The 21,772-nt window shown below is 29.0% G+C and overlaps 2 protein-coding genes across 3 annotated transcripts in view; one reads left to right on the plus strand and one right to left on the minus strand.

Moving 5' to 3' along the window:
• The window catches only part of LOC129908556 (calcium uniporter protein, mitochondrial), a 169,490-nt gene that overhangs the window by 15,924 nt on the left and 131,794 nt on the right, over positions 1-21,772 (minus strand). The gene's annotated exons all lie outside the window — the stretch shown is intronic.
• The window catches only part of LOC129908552 (protein javelin), a 70,466-nt gene continuing 59,460 nt past the window's right edge, over positions 10,767-21,772 (plus strand). For both annotated transcript variants that reach the window (XM_055985133.1, XM_055985134.1), the window contains exon 1: positions 10,767-10,828. In XM_055985133.1, the coding sequence (XP_055841108.1) occupies positions 10,782-10,828 (47 nt within the window). In that variant the 5' untranslated portion in view covers positions 10,767-10,781. The remainder of the gene's footprint in view (positions 10,829-21,772) is intronic.

Raw genomic sequence — 21,772 nt, forward strand, 5'->3', positions numbered from 1 at the left:
AAAAAGACAAACTTCTTATACTCATACAAATTTTATTTTTTTTTATAATAAAAGTTTTCGATAATAACAATTCTTATCTTCAAAATTTCAAATTACATTTAAATTTTGTTTGCTTTTTTTTTTTAATATTTTTTTAATGAATTTGTCGGAAATTTGAATTAACTGTTTCGCATTGTTAGTATTTTTGAAAGACTAAAGATCTCTATTTGATTCTATAATTTTTACCAGTTAAAAAAAAATCATCTTTGGCCATAATAGCCATATCAAAACAAATCCCAATGCCACTGTTTAAACCTCTATCAAAACTATGCTAAGTACCATTCAGCCATATACTCTATCAACCGTTTTCGTCTAATTTTTATTCGTTTAGCTCTAATTTTTTTCATCATCTTATACGATCTGCTTCTTCTACTTCAATTTTGTTTGGCTTTCATTCTATTTAAACTTTTAAACACGCAATGCATGCAACATTATATATTTCAATTGTTATAAAGATCCAATGTAAATGAAGAAGACAGAAGAAACACACAATCTTATAGCCAGCCAGCGCGCAGCATTTAATTAAGATTCTTGAGCAGAAAGAAAAGTTAATTTTAAATTTCTTTGCACGCTGCTGGTACGTCTTCGTCTACCTTTAAAGACTTTTAAAGACTATAAACAGACTTTATAATATGTATAAGCTTCATATCTAAGCTAACTGATCGCATGGTCTATATGTTTCGACTGTGCTTATAGTTTCTTCTATACCATCATCATGCACGCTTCCCAATTGAATATCAGTTAAGTTTTTGATTTTAATGATTTCGGTTGGTTTTCTTCTTCTTGGCCACTTAAAAAAAAAAACAAACCCTCAAAGAGTGTTTTCGAAGAAAATAATTAAAAGAAACTTTTCCTTCTGAATTCCGGTTATTCAGCCCAAAAGAATAATTGATACAAAAAGCCCAAAAAGCGACATATTAAGTGCAAAATTGCAATCACACAAGAAATAAAAATTTAAACAAAAAAGAAATAGGAAAGAAAAAAATCGAGGTCGAAACCAAATAATCATGAAGAGTGCTGGCCAGCGGGCAATTGCAATTTATTTTAAGTGAAAAATTGAAAAATACAGAAAAAAATTAAACTCAAACGGCTATATATTGGTTGCATCCTTGCGCTGAGTTCTGGTCGCCCAGAGTGTGTGATTCTCATATGTGATTACAATTTTTTTTCCCTCCGTTTTCTATATAGACACTGTGTTGGGCCTATATCCATTTTTTTTCTGTACCAAATTGAACAGATAATCCTTTCGTAGAAAAGGAGTGTGAAAGGAGAAGAGTGAATTTTCCACTGCTGCTGTTGGTTGCAATATCATCCCTTCTGGCAAGGACGAAGAAGAAATTATTTTGTGTAAATTGCTTGGCGCATCATATCACCCAGGATACGTCCTTCCGCCTTCTCTTCTCTTCTTGACTGAATGAATGTTTTTGTGCGGTTTTGTCCCAAACAGGCAACAACACACACAACACAAATTGCGGTATATCGTGCGTTTCTGTTTGTTGTTGATGCGCTTGTCGGTATATCAGTCACAGGAAGGAAATTAATATACGCTTCCACTACCGCCACCGTGTCGTCATTTTAACCGTCGCCGCCATTGTGTGTGTGTGACAAGTTTTTGCAAAATTGCCTTTAATTGAAAGTCCTTGGAGAGAGTGTCGTTACTAACTGATACTATTGCCAACAGCTAATGTCATTGCGCTTGCTACTGCATGTAGAACATAACTCGGTGTGACATAATTTACACGCGGAACTGAACACTTTTATTTTTTGTGTGTGTAAGGTTTTTATTGAATCTCCATCTCTATTCATTGATCTAGGAACTAGGATAAATCACTCACAGCAGGTAGGTCCTTTTAATGAATTTTGGCAAAATTTTTTCCTTTTTTTTTTCAAAAATGAAAAAATTCTGTCAAGCAAAAGAAAATTAATTAACGAAAGTGGAATAAGGAGAGCATTTTCCACACATGGCAGCATAGCAGTTCTGGGGTATAAAAAAAGGATTAAAACTTATTTCGTTCCGACAAAGTTGTGGGTGGTACTATAGTAGCTTGGTTTGGTGGCCAATATCTCTGACGAAAGCGCGCGTTTGTATTGCCTTCCATATTGATTTATCGATAAAAAGAGGGAATTTTTATCTGTGTGTGCGATTTATTGGATATGCGGTGGTCGTCTCTTTTTTGTTTCGAATATATATTGATGGCATTATTCTCCATTTAAGATTATTAAATGAGAATCTGTCTGGGTGAGAAGGAAGGAATCGATTTTTTGTATTTTTTTCTAATTGCTTTATTTTTTTTTTCTTTCTATTTTTAAACACTCACACTTTTTTGATTAACAAACACTAACACCATCACCATCATCATCAGCCAGAGAGTAGAAAAGGGTTCTTTTGTTGAAGTTTAAATAGATTGGTGTCGATGATTTTACGAGGAGAGAAACAAGTGTTTAATTTTCGTTGAAAGTGGAATTGAATGGTGGATTACCGATGCGATTGCAAGGGTTTAAAAAAAGGGATTTGTTTGGTTGTATGTATTTTTTTGTTTGAGATGAGATGGAATTTCGTTGTTAAGTGGTTGTTTACGAAGTAAACTCATTTTATTTTGGTGAGTTTTTATAAAGAGGATGAGGAACGAATTTGTTATGTAAAACAGAAGTAAATAGAGTGTTAAGTTGTTAACCAGTACCTACAGTAAATATTGATATCATAAAAATGAAGTTTTCTTGAAATTGTCGATATTTTTAAATAAAAGAAGTTGTTTTTAAGCTCATTTTCAATTTATCCTGGTTTAGGGGATGTTATTTAAAAAGGATGGAAACCAAATGTTTTTCGAAACAGCTTGAACATTATTTATGAATGTACATATCTCGAATATTTTTAGTACATATTTTATTTCAAACAGAGGCTTATTATAGTATTCAAGTGTCTGCAATTTGTTGGTTTAAATGTTTTATTACAGATATCAATTTAAATCATATAACTGAATAAAAAAAAAAACATTCATTACATTTTTTTTGTAGAAAATAAAGTATTATAATTAAATGAATAATTCGGTCACACGTTCATGATCTTACCGCTTAATAAGATACAAATCATAGATAAGTAATGGTTCTTTATACATATTTAAATTTTAAAATTATAAAAGAGAAAGTGATAAATAGTACGAGTTGTTTATGTGCTTGTAACAGTTCATACATAAGTTAAAGCTTTCTTTAAGAAAAAAATTCAGTAGAAGAAACTCAAATTGACTGTTCTTTATTCTCTTTCTTTAGAAAAAAAAATTATTTTCATGAGAGTACATGCTCAAAATATTACCTTTCATTTGATATATCACAATTAACGGTACGTGCTCTACAAGTAACACAATCTTAAATTGAAAAAACTTGAAAAATACCTCAAAAATATTACAAAACAGATCTGTTGCCAATGACTGACTACCCACCGGTGTAGGAAGTACCGTAATCTCAGTTTGAAATTTCGACATGGTTGGCTTTAAAAAATTGTAACGTTTTTTTCTAGAAGTCGTACAAATATGATTAAAACATTATATTAAAGCTTAAATAATAAGGTTTCAGATTTCAGGTGATATAAAATTTATTATAGGTTGTCATATAAAATATACGACTTTAAGGTGATGGAAGAAAAAACAGATTGATTTTCTTGCTTTTTTGGATGAAAATTGATTTTTGTCAAAAAATTCTAGCTCTTTTTGTACCCTGTGAAAACCAAAAAAAAATAAAATGCACGACTGGGTCGCACGAACTTGCTCTTAGAGTTAAAGTTGCTTAAATTTTTAAGACTTTTTATAAAGAAATTTGGAAAAAAAAATAAAATTCGTTTAAAAAAAAATAAAATAAAATCTGAAATTAAATTGCCCTCCAAAAAAAGTATGCAGTTTTAATTGATATAATTAACATGCATTTTTAGAAAAAAAAATTTCAAATTCGTTAGAGCCGTTTTTTAAAAAACTAATTTTTTATAAATATATTTTTGGAAAAAATGTTTTAAAATAAAATTGGTATGCCATTTTGTAGAAATCACTAATCAACATCTAAAAACAAAATTTCAAAAAAATTCAATGTCCCATTTTGGAAAATTTGATTTAAAAAAAAAAAAAAAATTTCAAATTTTTTGTTTTTTTTTTGGTTTATATTTAAATTGTATAAATGCTTCCTTCTAAAAAGTTTCGTTGAAATCAAATAGGCAATTTCGGAGATAATCGGATTTGAAAAAAAAAAAAAACGATTCTATGGCAGGTAGGTACCGTTAATAATGATTTTCCAAAAAAAATTTTCATTAGAAGATAGACCTTAGCTTAAAACTAACATTTGAATTTTTTGAACAAAATCGTTGGAGCCGTTTTCGAGATATTTAAATTTTACTAAAGTAATTGTAAATGCTTTAATAAATTCAGCGACCAGATAAGTCAACATACCCATTGTTGGAAATTCAGTATGTGCTAGTCCAAAATATGTTTAAATGACCTCACTAGCAATTTAACAATATTGGACAGAGAAAGTTGTTGAAAACAGTCCTATTTTCATATAATTTATCAAGTAATAAAATTACTCTACAAATTTTAAACTTTCATAACCACAATACCCATCAACCATGATTCCATTAAAAAGCTTACAAATTTATTCAAAAATTTAATCTTTTCAATTTAAAATTACCAAACTCATGCAAAAATAAATTCCATAATCCTGATGCTAGCCTTATTGTTCTTCACACACACGAATATGCACTTCTCTCGTATTCCAGACCATAAAGAAAATAAAGTCTTTTCAGATTCTCCTTTATTCTTCAACAACCAACCCTTCATACAGAATTCTTATGGAAACTGTGTTCACACTTTAAAATAACATCGAATTTGTGGATATCAGAACAGGTTCCATCTACTAGGTAATGGAATTTCGTTCCGAACATAAGTTTCGGGGTAAGCCAGCACAGCCTTCTGTTGCAGTTGCACATAGAAAACTTAAATTTTGACACACAATAACAAACCATAGAGTTTATAAAACCTCCTTTCATTTAAAATAGAAGTTAGGTAACTTTGGAATTCTTCCTCTTAAACCATATAGAATATTTTGGAAAAGCTCACCCTCTCTCTCTCTCGAATATTGATAATTCCGTTTAATTTGGTTTTGTTTCGTGACATATGCTTTAAGTGTGCAAAGTTTTCTGCTCCTTCTTCCTTATTCTAGGTCAAAAAACGGGGGGAGGAAGAAGTTTTAATCCAGAATGGAACTATACGAAGACCCCCAGACAAATAAAGTTAGGCAATTACATTTGTATGTTTGTTGTTGGTTTGTTTGACTAAGACTAACAAACAACAAGGATAAAGAAGATGAAGACTTTAAAGATTGTCTCATCTCTTTGAACTTTGCCATAAAAATTCATCGTTACGTTTATATTTTTTCTATCTGAACGAACGAAATCAAACATCCTGGAAAGTGTCACGTTACACACATATCCTCCATTGAAAAAGAAACTGCTGGCTCTGGTTGTAGGAACAACCTTATAACCTTATATGAATGTAAAAGAGAAGAGATTATCTTCGGGGGATGTGTATTTTATAGATTTAAGCTCTAAGAAGCAAGCAAATTTAGGTCATATCCGGGTTTTGGCTATATTCCAAAATAATTTCGGCCTAACATTTGCTTTAGAGTTAGCGACACGGCTCGGCTGCTGCTGCTACACGAGTTTTTTTTTCCTTTCAAAATGTCGTCTATATAAGCAGGACAAGTCCTTAAGACAAGATACGAGAAGAAGAAAAACCTATAGATATTGCCAATGTGTCTGGCATAACATAGTTCCATTGAATTTAGTTTTTTTTTTTTGTGGAAAAAGCATTGAGGCGCCATAATCAACGAGGGAATATATAAATATTCGATGCCAGGTTGAGAGTATCGAGACAAGAGCATTTTGCAGGATAAATTGCATCTAAATGGAGTCGCTATTTTATTGCCAAAGAGGTTGATCTTTATACATACATCCAATCTACTCTGGGAAATAGTGTCTTAAAAGTCGAAGTATAGTGCCTCGGTGGTGGTTCCCTTGAATTATATACGAGAACTTTAATTTGCACACAATTAGTGGATGACAATGGAAAGATAAATATATATGTAGGTTGGTATGCGCCGCAGCGCAACGGAATTGCTTTTGTGCTGAATGTCATTAGCGGTTCTAATTAGTGGCTTTTTGGGAGACATCAAATAAAGCTAGACATTATTCTCATTGACGACTACTACTACGACAACGATGACGACGTTTATTTGTTTTCTATTATGAAGAAGTAATTTATTTGATAGTATGAGTACGAGTATGTTGATAAAATGTCAATTAGTGACGTTTCATTAAAACCAATCAATAACACTTAAGAACCTGTCAAAAGGTAACGTCTTAGGTGAATGGTTGATTAAATAATTGCAATTGTTCTTTTGTTATACAAGGTAATGATCAAGAAAACAAATTAAAAGTTAATGCACTTGTTACTAGTGATGGGAACTATCGAATAAAAACTATCAAATTATCAATAGTTGTAAAATATTTATTCATTCGATAGTTTTAAATCATTCATTCATTCATTCATTTAGTTACTATTTTCATTCGATTAGTTTTTTCTTTCGATAGTTTAGTAACCATTTTCATTCGAACAGTTTTTTCATTCGATAGTTTAGTTACTATTTTCATTCGAATAGTTTTATTATTCGATAGTTTAGTTATCTACTATTTTCATTCGATTGTTTAGTTACTATTTTTATTCGAATGGTTTTTTTTCATTCGAATAGTTTTTTCATTCCAATAGTTTTTTTATACGATAGTTTTTTCATTTGAATAGTTTTCTTAAACGATATTTTTTTCATTCGAATAGCTTTCTTAAACGCTAGTTTTTTCATTCAAATAGTTTTCTTAAACGATAGTTTTTTCATTTAAATAGTTTTCTTAAACGATGGTTTTTTCATTTGAATAGTTTTTTTATACGATAGTTTTTATTCGATAGTTTATTCGATAGTTTGTTCGATAGTTTTTATTCGATAGTTTTAATTCGAATGAATAAATGAATGAACTATTCGATAGTTCAAATCATTCAGTTACTAACTATCGATAGTTTGAATCATTCAATAGTTCACATCACTACTTGTTACATAGAACAAAGAACCAATAAAATAACTCGTATTGAATAATAAATACAGGTTGTCAATTAAAAACTTCGTTCTTGTTGATTCTCATCAATTAGTGGAACCAAAAATATATGAAAGTAAAAACCGACAATAAGATCGCTTTGGTTTTGAAATGGCAGAATTTCGTACGGCGACATTTTGTGATGCCGGATTTTGAACCTAACTCATTGACAATGTCCTTTGAGTGGAATACAAAATCATTCGGAAATCTTTTTTCAAGTCTTTTTGTAGCACCTTCTTAATCCTGGTAAACCAAATTTTACACCATTTTGCGATACAGATTTGGTAATATTTCCCATGAATTTTATCCATCGCATGGCCTAAATTAATGTCTTAAGACTGATAAAAAAGGACAAAAAAGGTCAAGAATTTGGTTTTCAAAAAATGAATTTTGACCAAAAAAGGTGAATTTGATTTACAAAATTGTGAATTTGATTTGATTTTTTCTAAATTTTCCTTTGCGGGTGGCAATGGTGCACTGAAGGTACACCGAAAAAAAAAATTTGATAGTAACAGCTATCAAATTAACATTTTTCAGTGACAAAAGTCGTCCAACAATTAAAAATATCAATTTTGATATTTTATCATATCATTTTGACATTTTTTAATTTCAGATGGGATAACGAAAATTTCACTTTGACAATTGAAATATTATTTTGACATTTTTTTTAAGCTTAAGTAGATAGTGAAAATTTCACTTTGACAATTAAAATATCAATGTTGACTAGATTTTACGTTTTAGTTTTTTATAATGAAACCTATTTCTTTCTTTTTCTTTTTTATTATTTTTATTATTTTAAGCATTTTCTTTCTTTTTTCAAAACATTAATGAAAGTGAATATTCTTTACAAAATAGTGGTGATATTATTTTTTCTATTATAGGTGATATAATTGTTTGGTTATTTTCTCCCAAACTGTGTGAAGTAAAATCCTATTGCCGATTAAATTTTCTCAGTAAATCATACATTTTACTTCGAAAAAACACAAAGCGCCTTTAAATTAGTACACATATAAAATTTTTTATTTAATATTTTTCAATAATTTGGAATGAGAAATTGATAGTAAATAGTAAAAATGTTGTTTTAACATTTAAAATATCATAAAACACATTTTAAAGAGCATTTTTGGCTGATATTTTAAAAATCTTAATTTGATATTTAAAAAATGTTAAATTGATATTGTTTTTTTTTTGTTCGGTGTAGTGCTTGACGGTTAACCTATAAAGTTACAATTCGTAAAACTGTTCGAACTGCCTTTTAAAGTCTTTAAAAATTACATTATCTTTTTTAATAAAAAAGTTGTATCATTTAAGGATTGTAGGCTATAGAAATAAGTATTTATTTTTTTTTTTCAATTTCGTTTTTCTTTTTTATACAAAATTTATTAATTATTTGCTAGATCCGAAAAAAAGAGATAAAAAGAATGCATACCTTCTTTGATAACTCGCGAAACGCTTCCATATTATTTATTTTCAAGAGTTTTGATCAGTCAAAAGATATTTTACACTCCACATCCTCAAAGGAAAAGAAATAATATATATCCTCTCACCTTTTTTTTAATATTGTATAAATCCTTCAAATTTAAATATTATATTGAATCTTTTGTCCTTTTATATTAAGTCAGCCATGGGAGCAAGATTTAAAATCCATTTAATATTGATAAATCTTGAAAAGTTTAAATAATGAATAATTGCATTGCACAACGATGACTCCTTGTCAATTTAAACCTCTTCTGTTGTTGAAAACGTGTTCTTTTGTGAATTAAATTAATTCATCGAGCAACATTATTAATGGTTTCGATATTTCTTTTCAAGGATTCATTGAATAATGATTTAACGCATGAATGTGCTGTTATTGATTTATTCTTACACATCTATTTTTAATGATGATTCCATTCAACGAAGCTTAAAGGATTATATAAAGGATTTTGGAAGTCATATCATTATATTTGGCTTTTTTTTTTAATAAATCTCTCCCACTTTAAAATTTAAACAAAATTAAATACCCTCTTTGTGGAACTCTTTTAATTAAAAACAGAATTAAATCGGCTTTTATGTGCACCTGGAAGTCCTTAAATAATCCTTAAATAAAGAACCTACATAATTTAAACTCTTAAATTTTTAGTGGATTTAAAAACAGTGTCAACTTATGTTGAAAAGTCACCCACAGGTGTGACGCTATTATACTTCTGCAATCAGTTTAATTCTAAGGGCGAAATTTATACTATCCTTGTCATAATATTTGTGTGGGAGTTGAACACTCGTAGGAACACAAGAACAACAGATGTTAATCACAAACATTTGCTCCCTCCGACACGAAAGGGAGTTGCCTCATTATTATGGTAGACATTAAAATTCAAGAGGGAGACAGCAACAGCTTGAATGGTGATAAAAACAAATATAATCACTTTTATTTCTCTATTTGAAAGTCATTTTAAACATTTTTTTTTTTTTTTTTGAGAGGGAACACTGAATAATTGTGTTTTCAAGTAATTCCAATTTTTTTTTGGTAGGAATTTTTGGACATAAATGTAAAATGATTATAATTTTTTTTATACCAAGTAGCGTAGTAAATCAAATTTACATAGCGGGCATAATGTTGGTCAGTTTATATAATTTTTTTTGTTTTGTTTTTATACTTTCGTAAAATTGACATTATTTTTGGATGAGAACAGAACATTTTCTGTTGTTAGATCCCGCATTAGTAATGCCCAAATTTGGAGAAGAAACAACAATAAAAACCATGTTAAAAAAAATTCATTGGTCCGTTTTCAAGAAAATTAATTAAAAAATATATTTAATTTTTTTAATGAATCAAAAAAAAATTTTTTTTCAATTTTTGTTTTTCAATTTAATTTTCGTTGAAATTTGAACTGAAGGTTTTTATGGTGTCAATTTTTATTTCTTTGCCTGATTTAACTGATTTCATTGCTAGAAAAAAAAATGTGTCCAATAGGATAATATTTTTTTTTTTTTTTTTTTAAATATTCCACATACGCCCGAGTGACCGTTTTAGTTAAAACTTTAATAATTGGTAGCTAAAGCATTTTCTACAGCTTTCTAAATAATAAAACTAGATGATCTCTGTGCACAATTTGTTGATTTTTTCAAATAAAATAATTGGTCTATAAAATAATAGTTATTGAGTTGCTGCACACAATTCTTATCGGTTCTTATTGTTCGATTATTATGAATCAAAAAAATTTCCAAAAGTTATACTTTCAGTTTTTTCATCAAATGAAGCTATTTTAACCATTCATTAAAATTCATTGTACTTGCTCTTACTTCACTTTTATCACAAGTAGACAATTATTTACATATTACAAATTGTGCATTGCGTTGTAAAATTAAAACAAGTAATTCCCTGCCTTATCATTTTATTAAAATTAAATCGAACTCATTTCATTTAAACAAGAGGATGTTCATTGCTCATCTCATCATCATACAAATTCTATATAATTTTTTTTTTAATTTTTTCAGATTTTTCGAAACGAATATTCTCATCGATTTGAAATTCAAAATAGGCTCCGGGCAAAGTCACAGTCTCTGTTATGGCGGTGGAACAATGGTTAATGGATATTCTCGTTCATCTCAAACGCGCAAGGATAAACGGTAAGTCAATGCACAGACACAGATAACCAACCAATTTTTGATATTGAAATAACCAAGCATAAGCAGCAATGTTGAGAAGGATACAAATTAAATTATTCTGATGGAATATAATTTTTTGAGAAAAATCATGTTCATGAAAGCATAAAATTCAATAAATCGTTAAAAATGACAAATTTATTTGTCTACACAGGGTGAATCAAAAGATATTTTAAAAAAATATTTTTAAAATAAATTTAATAATTGAATAGCGTTTCTTAATCAAACCATGACAGTGTTGAAATAGTAATTAATAAAGCAATTACAATATTACAGTAGCGCTTTAAGTCTATAATAAAGTTTTATTGTCTTCACACGCCATTTACAGTTGAATCTTTAAAAATCAATTTAATCTAAAAGACTTTTTTTTGTTTGATTTAATTTTAATTAAAAGTTAGAAACGCTATTAAATTAAGAAAATATTTTATATGACACGCGAGAAAAAGGAGAAATCATATTTTTATTGCACGCAAAGTCGTAGGCATCTTTTTGCAATAAAATTTTTTTATTTTTTCATTCTGTTAGATGAGTGTGCCAGCGTTTTGAAAATATCAACAGTTGTTTGGCTGTCACGCACTTATATTTTTAATATCATACGTTTTTAGATTCAAGGACTATAAAAAATAGTAGCATGTGAATTATAAATGCAACTTGGGTTGGTAATTTAATTCAGATAAGAGCAATGATTATATACAATTTTTTTTTTTATTTAATAAGAATAAGTTTAGCTTTAAAAAGCAGTTATGGGCTGTTCGGATTTCACATATTAAGGCGTAGATTTAATCAAGAGAGTTCAGGTATAATTTTATTTTTAAGTATAATGTAATTGGTTAGCATAAAACCGCAGTAGTCTTGGGTATCAAAAACTTTCAAACGAAGTTTAAAAAAAAATGTTACTTCCTTAAAACCAATGCATTTGGTATCAGTAACTTTCGAAACAATTCAAGATATAGTATATATTTCTATATAACAAATCGAATCTTTTTGATAATGTTGAAGAAGAACTTCTAATACGAAACGAAACGGAACAAAATTCGTTAACGCTCTTGTAATTGCACAAGTTTCAAAGGATATCATATTCACAGAAACTATAAATTTGTTACGACTAATGTTTGATTGTTTTACTTAGCAGTCTTTCAAACAACTTCTAAAAAAGGTTATTTAAAACAAGTTACCCACTTAAAGAATCAGAAGAATTCCATATTGTTGTAAAATCGGCAAATGTAGAAAAAGTCAGCAACTGAAGTATACTTATAATGGAGTAACTTAAGCTAGTTGTTTAGGAATCTGGTCCGTTTTTTATAACATATTTTTTAACGTCTGTAATTACAAATATGTACTTTCAAAATTTCCGCTCTAACTGTATCTCTTTTAAATTAAAACTAAGATTTTTGTGAGCCAAAATAATTTGTTTTCGAAATTTTTTTTGACATTCTGTAAAATAAATGATACCAAAATATTTACTAGGATTTTTAAGGAAAATAACATAGCATAGCTTCCATTTTCTAACAAATTGACTTAAAAAACAAAAAAAAAAAATTGACCACAGCTGCAGCATATACAATATACTAAGATACACATTTTTGAAAACGTAAGTAAATTAATCTTGTCTCTTAATTTAAAACGAAAATATTTTATACGTAGCTTTTTCGAAATTCTTCGTAATGATAAACAAATTTTCGATACAAAAATTCTGTTGTTATCAGGTGTAGTACAAAAATGTATTTGAAATTAAAAAAAAATATTTATTGTAGCTGAAAAATATTTGAATTGAAAAAAATGATTGCAACGAAAAAATATTGGCATTGCAAATAAAATTTGTATTACAAATAAAAATATTTTGCATTAAAAAAAAAAAAACAATTTACTAGAAATACAATTTTTTTTTTATTTGCAATAACCTTTAATTTTTAATGCAAAATATTTTTATTTGCAATAAAATTTTTATTTTCAATGCAAATATTTTTTAGTTTCAATAACATTTTTTTTTTTATTGCAAAATATTTCTAGTTGCAATAAACATTTTTTAAATATTTAATAGCTCGGCGAAGTAGGCAGTTCACATGCCTCTGAGAAGAAAATCATAAATATAAACTTTGTTTCTTTATTCAAAAAATTAAAACAAAATCAACCTTACTGCCAAGTTTCATCAAGATTCTGCGATAGTCAGAAGTCTCCATAAAGATTGCAAGAAATACAAATTGGAAAATATCAAATTTCCTGTGTATACAATAGGGTAGGTCAAAAAAATCGAAATTCGTTTTTTTGATTTGGTACCTCGAAAACTCGATTGCTAGACACCTCCAAAATATACTCACCAAATATGAGCTCTTTATCTTCTAAACGTTTAAAGCAACCAATTTGATGCCAAGGACTTTTTTGTAGAACATTTAAGCTCTTACAATAATCCATCTTACTAATTTAATAATAATGACTTTTCAGTGAAGTAGAAAATTTTGAAAAGTAAAAAAAGTTTTTATATTTTTGTTTAACTTTAACCTCGAATATCTTTCAAATGGTTAGATTACTAAAAAAAGTTGATAAGACCTTTTTTTTTGGAGCAATCTGTTTCCTACAAGAATATGTCATGCGCGTTTGATTATTATAATTTTTTAATTTGTTATAAAATTAAGAACAAAAAACGAATTTTTAAAGATTTTCTCGATTTTTGGACCTCAAATATCTACTAAACGGTTAGATAATTCAAAAAAGTGTACAGTACCTTTTTTGTAGAGCGTTCAATTTTCTACAAGAATATGTAAAAAAAAATTTCTAAAAAGTCAATTAATAAAAAAATGATTTTTTTTTGTAGAAGCTTGATGTAAAAATGGAAAATTGAAAAGCGGAGGACCTTTCCATTAAGATAAAGAGCTCATATTTGGTGAGTGTATTCTAGAGGTGTCTAGCAATCGAGTTTTCGAAGTACCAAATCAAAAAAAACGAATTTCCATTTTTTTGACCCACCCTAGTATAGGTACAACATTGAACGCATCATTATACAAAATTTCAAGTTCGTCTGTAGTCTAAATTTAAGTCTGTAGTTATTGCTTAAGAAGATAGATCGCAGCAAAATTCCCAAAAATAATTTTTTTTTTTTAAGTTTTAACATTAAAAGTGTAATAAATGCATCAATTTTTAGAATGCAATATTGTAAAGAACATAATAGTTAATAATTTGTAGGCCCCTCCCCATTTAAAATTTACCATTTTAGAAATGGGCACCAAATCTCAAACAAGAAAGTAGGTTTGCCAAAATAGCTTAGATACATGTTTTTAGAGTTCTCCTAGTGTATAGGTTGTAGAAACTTCTGGTCAGATTCAATTATATATATTTTAATTTTTTTTTTTATTTTAAAATATAGCTTCGTATATAAACATAAATCTCTTGGTCTTAGCTCGCTTCAAATTTGATTTAATTTTTAAATAATGATACTCTGCCATTAATTTTTAAAGCCACTTGAAAAGAGTTTCGATTACTCACACTTTTTTCTCTCGATTTAACAATACAATACGAGATACAAAAAATAAAATGTAATTACAATGAGGAAACCTATGCGGCCTTGTGAACATTTTTTTTATTACATACTTTCCTTCCGATGTCAAAAAATTGAGAATAAAAACTTAACGATTATCATCTCATTCGAAAATTGACAAAAAATATGAAAACTTTTATGATCCACATAAAAACATAATGACTTTTTTTTTTTTTGCCAGTCACACCCTTTGATATTGAAAATCTCAGATTTTCTTCATTGCTTTAATTCGAAATGGTGTTAAGGGTAGAAAAAAAAAAATCCCACCTCGTATACTTTCTCAAGAAAGTCGAAAATTACCGTGGATGAATGAGCGACATAAAAGGTATTTTCACTTTAATTGTACGCCATTATCGGAATATAAGTTGATGTTTTGTTCTTTTTTCTTTTTCATCACCATCAGTAAAGGTATTAGAAGACAGAAAAAAAAAAAAATAAAGAAAAAAAGACAATCTTTTCCGAAAATCAGCAAAATGAATTTAGCATTCAACTCACGTAAGGGTGCCAAAGAAAAAATCTGATTCTTCTTCCCGCCATAACCATTTCGAAAAAAAGCAAAAATGACAAAAAAAAGAAATCATTTCTTGTTTCAACCATGATAAACTCATAAAGGAGGTGTGGATAGGTCAGTGACGAGGACGTTTTTTTGTTTTGTGCGTTTTTGTCCGTCGTCGCCTTGCTTCCAATATCATACGGATTTATACATAATCCTCTGAGAAAATCCTCAAAGGTCACGATTAACTAAAACTGTGTGTCTTCTGACATAGACCAACGCCAACGCCAGCGCACAGGCAATTGACACTGAATTTTCATAAAAATAAAATTTGACTATGGCTTTGCTAGGAGCATAGCCGTAGCTAGGATTTCATTTCGGGGGGGGTTACCTCAGACTGAAAAATTTTTTTTTTTAAGATTCACAAAACTTTTTTATCAACTATAGGCGTGTTTTTTCTATTACTCAGTTGCTACTCATTTTTGATTTTATTCGCAAAACAATAATAAAAATTACACAAGTAAGTATTTGTTTTTATTGTTTTTCGAATAAAATAAAAAAATAAGTAGCTACTGAGTTGAAGAAAAAACACGCCTTATATGTAACTGCAGTCGATTCTTAATTCCGCTAAAGCAAATGGTCATTAGAACTGTGTCAGAGCGAAAAACTTGTCAATATCCTTTTTAAGTATTTTTTAGGAGAGAAATTCATAGTTAAAAGTTTAAAATAGCTCTGCTTACCGTAGAAGAATTTAAGAATGTACCGAATATAAAATGGCCGAATATTCGGCGGCATCTCTAGTTTAAATTGGTACAAGGAGTGATAAGATGTTTGATATAAATTGCGAGCGTTAGCGAGCAAGAAAATTTTTTTGAAGAAATAAATTTGAACCATTATTAGGCTTTATACAAAAAATTATTTCGCACAATTTTATATATAAAAACATTGAAAAATGAAATTTTTCTCCCACTAAAATTTTGTAGCAAAAAATTTAAATATTCTATTATATCAATTTAGTTCTAAATTAAATCGGGAATACTTAAAATTAAAAATTTTAAATAATCCAAGTTGTTTGGCATGAGCTAATTTTCTAATTTGAAACAATTTGATAAATAGAAAGCTAAAAATATAACGAAAAATTTTACATAGGTACTCTCTGAAATAAAAGGATAAGATGTCGGAAAGACTTAAATAGATTTAACGGTAATATTTCAAAAACGAGATGTGATCGAATATTTTTATCTTCGGATTCGAGTTCAGCAACCCTTTGAAAAAGTATAGTTTAGCCTCGACATCAAAAACCTTGTAGATAAATACTTGTGTTATTTAAAGGGTTCTTAAAAAAACATTTTAAGGTGTTTACATAGTGCTTTAGGAAATGATCAAAGAGGTAAAAACTAGTTTTTTGAAAATCCCTTACCAAACGTTGTAATGGACCACAAAATTGTTGTTTTTCCTTATAAAAACTTCATCGACAGCTTCTTAAACGATACGAAATTGGTAGAGACTTTTAGGGAGATTTTCGGGATCGGGTCAAAATTCTGGCTTCAAAATTCTGCTTTTCAAAATTCTGCTTTTTTTAACGAAAATTCTGTTTTTCAAAATTCTGCTTTTCAAAATTCTGCCAGCATTATTCTTGAACAAAAAATTCTGCCAATTCTGTTTTTTTTATAGCATATGCGCTGACTAAAGAAAAATACACCTCATTAATGTAATTCAACACTGGTACTTTCCCAAATTTTTTTATTTGAGTGTCGCAAATATTTTTCAAATAAAATCTATAACTTATTGGAACCCATCGGTTGTTTGATACAAAATATTCCTTTTAAAAAATTTTGAATTATTTTCGGAAATGTTTAGTATTAAAAACCTGTTCTTAATTTTTTCAAATTTATTTATTTATAAAAAGAAAATTAATATACATTCAAAGAATAACAAATTATGTAGGTAAGTTATCAAATAAGCAGATAGTTTTTCAAGAAGATGATTTTACAGAAGTCTGCAAAAAATTAAAGAACGGTTTGGAAAATGTTAAAAAGCGCGCGCTTTTTAACATTTTCCAAACCCTTTTTTAATTTTTTGCAGAATTTTGAAAAACAGAATTATGAAAAGCAGAATTCTGAAAAACAGAATTTTGAAAAGCAGAATTTTGAAAGCAGAATTTTGTAAAGCAGAATTTTGAAAGCAGGATTTTGACTCCGGCAGAATTTTGACCCCAACCCGAGATTTTCAGATAGGTAATTAAATTACTAAAATACAAAAACAAACCATTTAGTACTGCAAATATTAGACTTATAGGTATTTTTTTATACTATATCTTTTGATTTTCTGAAAAAAAAATTTCGGGGGGGGGGTTAAACCCCCGAAACCCCCCCCCCTAAATACAGCTATGGCTAGGAGAGTCTTAAATTGCGATCTTTCCATGCAATAAACATAAACAATTATTATCTTGTCGGAATTTGCTAGAATATAGAAAAATTTGTGTCAACTCGGAATGCAGATAAAAGTAAGCTTTTTGATGACAGAAAAAAACACATAAGGAAGTTATTAGCACCTCACACTCCCACACTATCATACGACATTTTGATATCCGGAACACCGGAACTGTCGATATGTGTTCAGGCGGAACACAAATACTATACTCATTCGTATGTGTATGTGTGTGTGTATTTATATATGGTGGGATGGCTTAGAATTATGTTAACAAATTGTGCATTAGGCACAAGGCAAAGGCATTTCATGGTATTTTACAAGGTGACATGGTGGCACTATGGCACTGGCATTCATGAAGAAGATGTCGTCTCTAATGCAGCAGCTATATACAGTGACGACGACCGAGAGGGAATTGGAGTCAATGGAGCGCATATTTTGTTCATAAATGTCTGGGTAACAGACAAGAATGCACTCATGCAAGCCAAAGCCAGGAACGTGAACCTATAGAGCTGGAATAAAAGATGGAAATTTTAAGGATGCATCGTCAAGTGCTTAGATGTGTGAATAGCTTCGTTTTTTTTTATCTTCTTCTTGTTTGTATTCAAAGTGTCAATAAAGGCGTTTTGCCATGAGGAAATTAGAATTGATGGCATAGTTGACGGTAAAGTTCTTGGCTTTTATTTGTTTTTCTTTCTTTTTTTTTCTTGTTGGTAGGTTCTATGGGTTTTACTACGATTATACTATGGGTATGTAGGGCAATAAAGATACAATGTAATGGTTTTTTGTTGTGGGCGTTACGTGCGGTGTGTTCAATTTATGTGAAACGTAATTTGATTATCATACGCAATTGATTGTAATTTGGTTTTTTTTTTTTTTTTCTGTTTTAGTATTGCGACTTAAGTAGTCTTAGTATTCTTTTCTGCAATGAAGGTGCTTATTTGCTTTGTTTTGATGGTAAAATTTAAAAATTATTTAAAAGAAACTTCGTCGAAAAATTTAAAGCTTTATTTATTAATTTAACAACAGCGGTTAGAACTCTAAATTAATGTAAGATATTTTAGCAAACCTACACAGAGAAAAATATGACCCGCTAAAAACTAATAGATTGCCATATTGTTTTACCGTCCATACATTTCATAAGGAAATCTTATTAAAGTCAACGATTAATAAGGTTTTTTTAAGGAGATTTCTTATTATTTTTATAGAGAAAATCTTATTAAAATTTGACTGAAAAGTTGATTTTTTTTGCAACTTAGCACTACAACAAAAATCGCGATCAATATTTTCATGACAGCTTGGTTCAGGTGGTAAGGTGGGCGACTAATGATTTGAAGTCTCCAGTTCGATTCCCAGCCTGATCATCGTTTTTTTTATTTTTTTGCAGATTTTAAAACAATAAGGAAAACTCGATTGTTTTAATAAGGTTTCCTTCTTGGATGAAAACCATAGAGAAATCTTATTGTTTTTGTTCTATTTTATGTGGTCTATTTTTCTCTGTGTATTTTTTTTTTTTTTGAGATTTGACGCTTCATATTTTTTTTTTATTTTTCGAGTTTTATAAAATTGGATTGCCTAGACTGAAAGGACTGTCAAAAAGCCAAGAACCGAAACAAGAAATGTTTGTACGTCATTTTGTATTTATAGACCAAAGAAAAAATCCAAAAGTTTCAAAAAATGGAAAAATATCCAAAAACGGTATGAATTTTTTTTTTTTCAAAATTTAAATTTTTTTGAAAACTTTTAATTTTCTTTGGTTTATCTAAAATTTAAACGGTATTTATTAATAAAATGTTCAAATAAACTCAAAAGAATTTGATTTTGCTCATAAAAAAGTCATTAGAAGTAAGTCTTTTTAAGCTGCAAAAATGTATATTGTTTTAAATTATCTCAAAAGTTCAAACTCTCACAACAGAAAACCTGTTTGATGCATAAGTCTGAAACTTTGCAAATTAATTTAAGGTCTATTAAGCTTCAATAATTGAGCCTCAGTTTAATCTTATCACCCATAGTTATGAAATTGCTGCACATTTTACTTAAAAAAAACTGTAAAAAGGCCTATTTTAATAGCTTTTCTAAATTGATATCAAATGTACGAAAACATTTTTTTTTTAACAAAACAAACTTAATTTTTTTGTAGAGAATTAAATGAAATTTTCAAATGTATCCTTAAATTTTCTGTGGAGTGATCCGTTGTTAGGATATTGATAGTCAAAGTCAAAAGTATGGTTTTTGGTTCGAGGATTGATATTGTAGTCTAAAAAAAATCGTACAAGTTTGAAACAAAAATAATCTTGAAGCCAAATAAATAGCCTTTCTAAAAATTATTATCATTTCATCACAAAAAATTTAAAATTTTCCCACTTTTTTATGAGAAAAGTAAACACAAAAAAAAAAAAATTTTAAATGTTGGTTTTTGAACAGTTCCAACGATTAACTTATTTTACTGTTAGAAATAAAATATTTAGTCCTAAGATCCTAAAACAAGAAGAATGTAGCTTTCACATGCTTTTTGATTTGTCATGATGCAATCATTTTTTACTGAGATACAGCTTATCGAAAATCACTAAATAAATCATAATTTTTTTTTGTTCCCTTAATTTTTTGGGCTAGTGTATTTAAAAAAAATAAATATTTAATGAATAGGGTAGGATGGTATAGGGGAGAGTGGGGCCAAATGTAACACTTTTTTCTAAAATCGATGGTTCTCCTACAAATTTGAAAGTGGGTCAACCAGACCTTTTTTAAATTAAAGACCCATGTTTTAGCTCCAAGATCCATCATAAAAATTTAGCAAAACATAACGGTAATGTTGAAAAATAAAGCTTCCAAAAAAAAAATCGTGTTGTTTCAACTTACCCCTCATACGGGGCAAAGTGTAACACATACCGGGGTAGGTTGTACCAAGAACTAAAAATAAGAGAAAAATACCTTTATTTGTTTATATTTATTTATTTTTAATTAATAACAATAAAAACAAACCTCAGTCATGAAATTTTGGTGCAAATTTGTAAAAAGTGGAGCAAATCCAAGATTTCCAGAGAAAATTTGACAGTAGTCTTAAATAAAAGTTATTCGAATTCATAAATTGTTTTATAAGCTTTATGAATTCAAGTGGTGGTTCAAAAATGTGTTTCCAATTTCAAAATAAATACAAATTCAATTACAAGCATTCATATTCAGGGTTGTTAATTATATTAGGTAAACAATTTTTCAGTATAGGTAGGTTTTTACATGGTACAACTTGCCCCGGAAAAATGTTACAACTAGCCCCAGCATGAAATTTGGCACATAAAATCAATTTAAAAAAAAAGCGAAACTGATATAGACATAACATATACACGCAATTTGAGCCAAAACACAGTTGCATATAACAAAAAAACACTTAGCACTCTATCTTTTTCGGGTAAAGAGGTAGACAAAAAATAAAATTTAAAAAAAAAGTTACAAACATGCATTTTTTGGGCACCACTAGTGTAACTTCTCACCCTGTCGTCTAATCTTCATCTGAAGAAAATGTGCCGGTAGATATGCAAAAATTGAGCATTTTTCTCCTTTACGCGTTTCTTAATATTGAAAGGAACATCGCTTTTTTTAGCTGTTAATTCTTACCCCTGTTACATTTAGCCCCACTCTCCCCTAAGAGTGCGCGGTTGATAAGAGTGCGCAAGACCATTTTCTACGGTTTGAAAAGTAATATAAGACTGAATGCACTTATTTTGGAAAGATCTAAATGAGTTTGATCTGCTGTCCAAATTTCATGCAAATGTGTTTGTAAACAGAGGTGCTAGTTAAGTTTAATTTTTTTAGCACTTTTTTTTTCAATATTTCTTGCCAAACAAATTAAATTTTCGGCTTAACAACAAAAAATAACAATAAACAAAGTATGGGACATTAAAAAGTCGACAAAAAGAAACATTTGAGGAACACGTATGACTGGTCATAAAGTGCATTGTGAAATATATATATATATTCTTCGATTACATGTCTGAGCGTGTAAGAGTGCGCACCATGATGGTGTATAAGAGTGCGCGGGTTATAAGAGCAGTAAATGCTATCCAAGGCTTCAAAATAACTGGCATTTGTCCATATACCAGCAAACAGCAGCTAAAAAAAGCAATTCCAACCAAAAAGAAACCAAATAAAAGTTTTACAAAAAACAAGCGAATGAGAGTAACTAGGAAATATTGAAATTTTCTCGGAACCATTAATCGAAGACTAAATTGATTGTTCCTCATGCAAGGAGTGATTTGTTGAAAAATACTCTGTTTATTTAAAGATAGGCAATTTTATTTGCGACTTTTGTGCGAACTTACACCTGTGCGAAGCTGCGCACTCTTACAAACTAAGCCGCGCACTCTTACACAATAGGATGTAAATTTCCTAATGTGGTATTTTGTTTATAACTTTTGAATTAATACATTTTTGTTACCAGTTTTAAGTTTTTTTCCTT

Source organism: Episyrphus balteatus, chromosome 2 (genome assembly GCF_945859705.1).
Source record: "Episyrphus balteatus chromosome 2, idEpiBalt1.1, whole genome shotgun sequence".
Lineage (NCBI taxonomy): Eukaryota > Metazoa > Arthropoda > Insecta > Diptera > Syrphidae > Episyrphus > Episyrphus balteatus.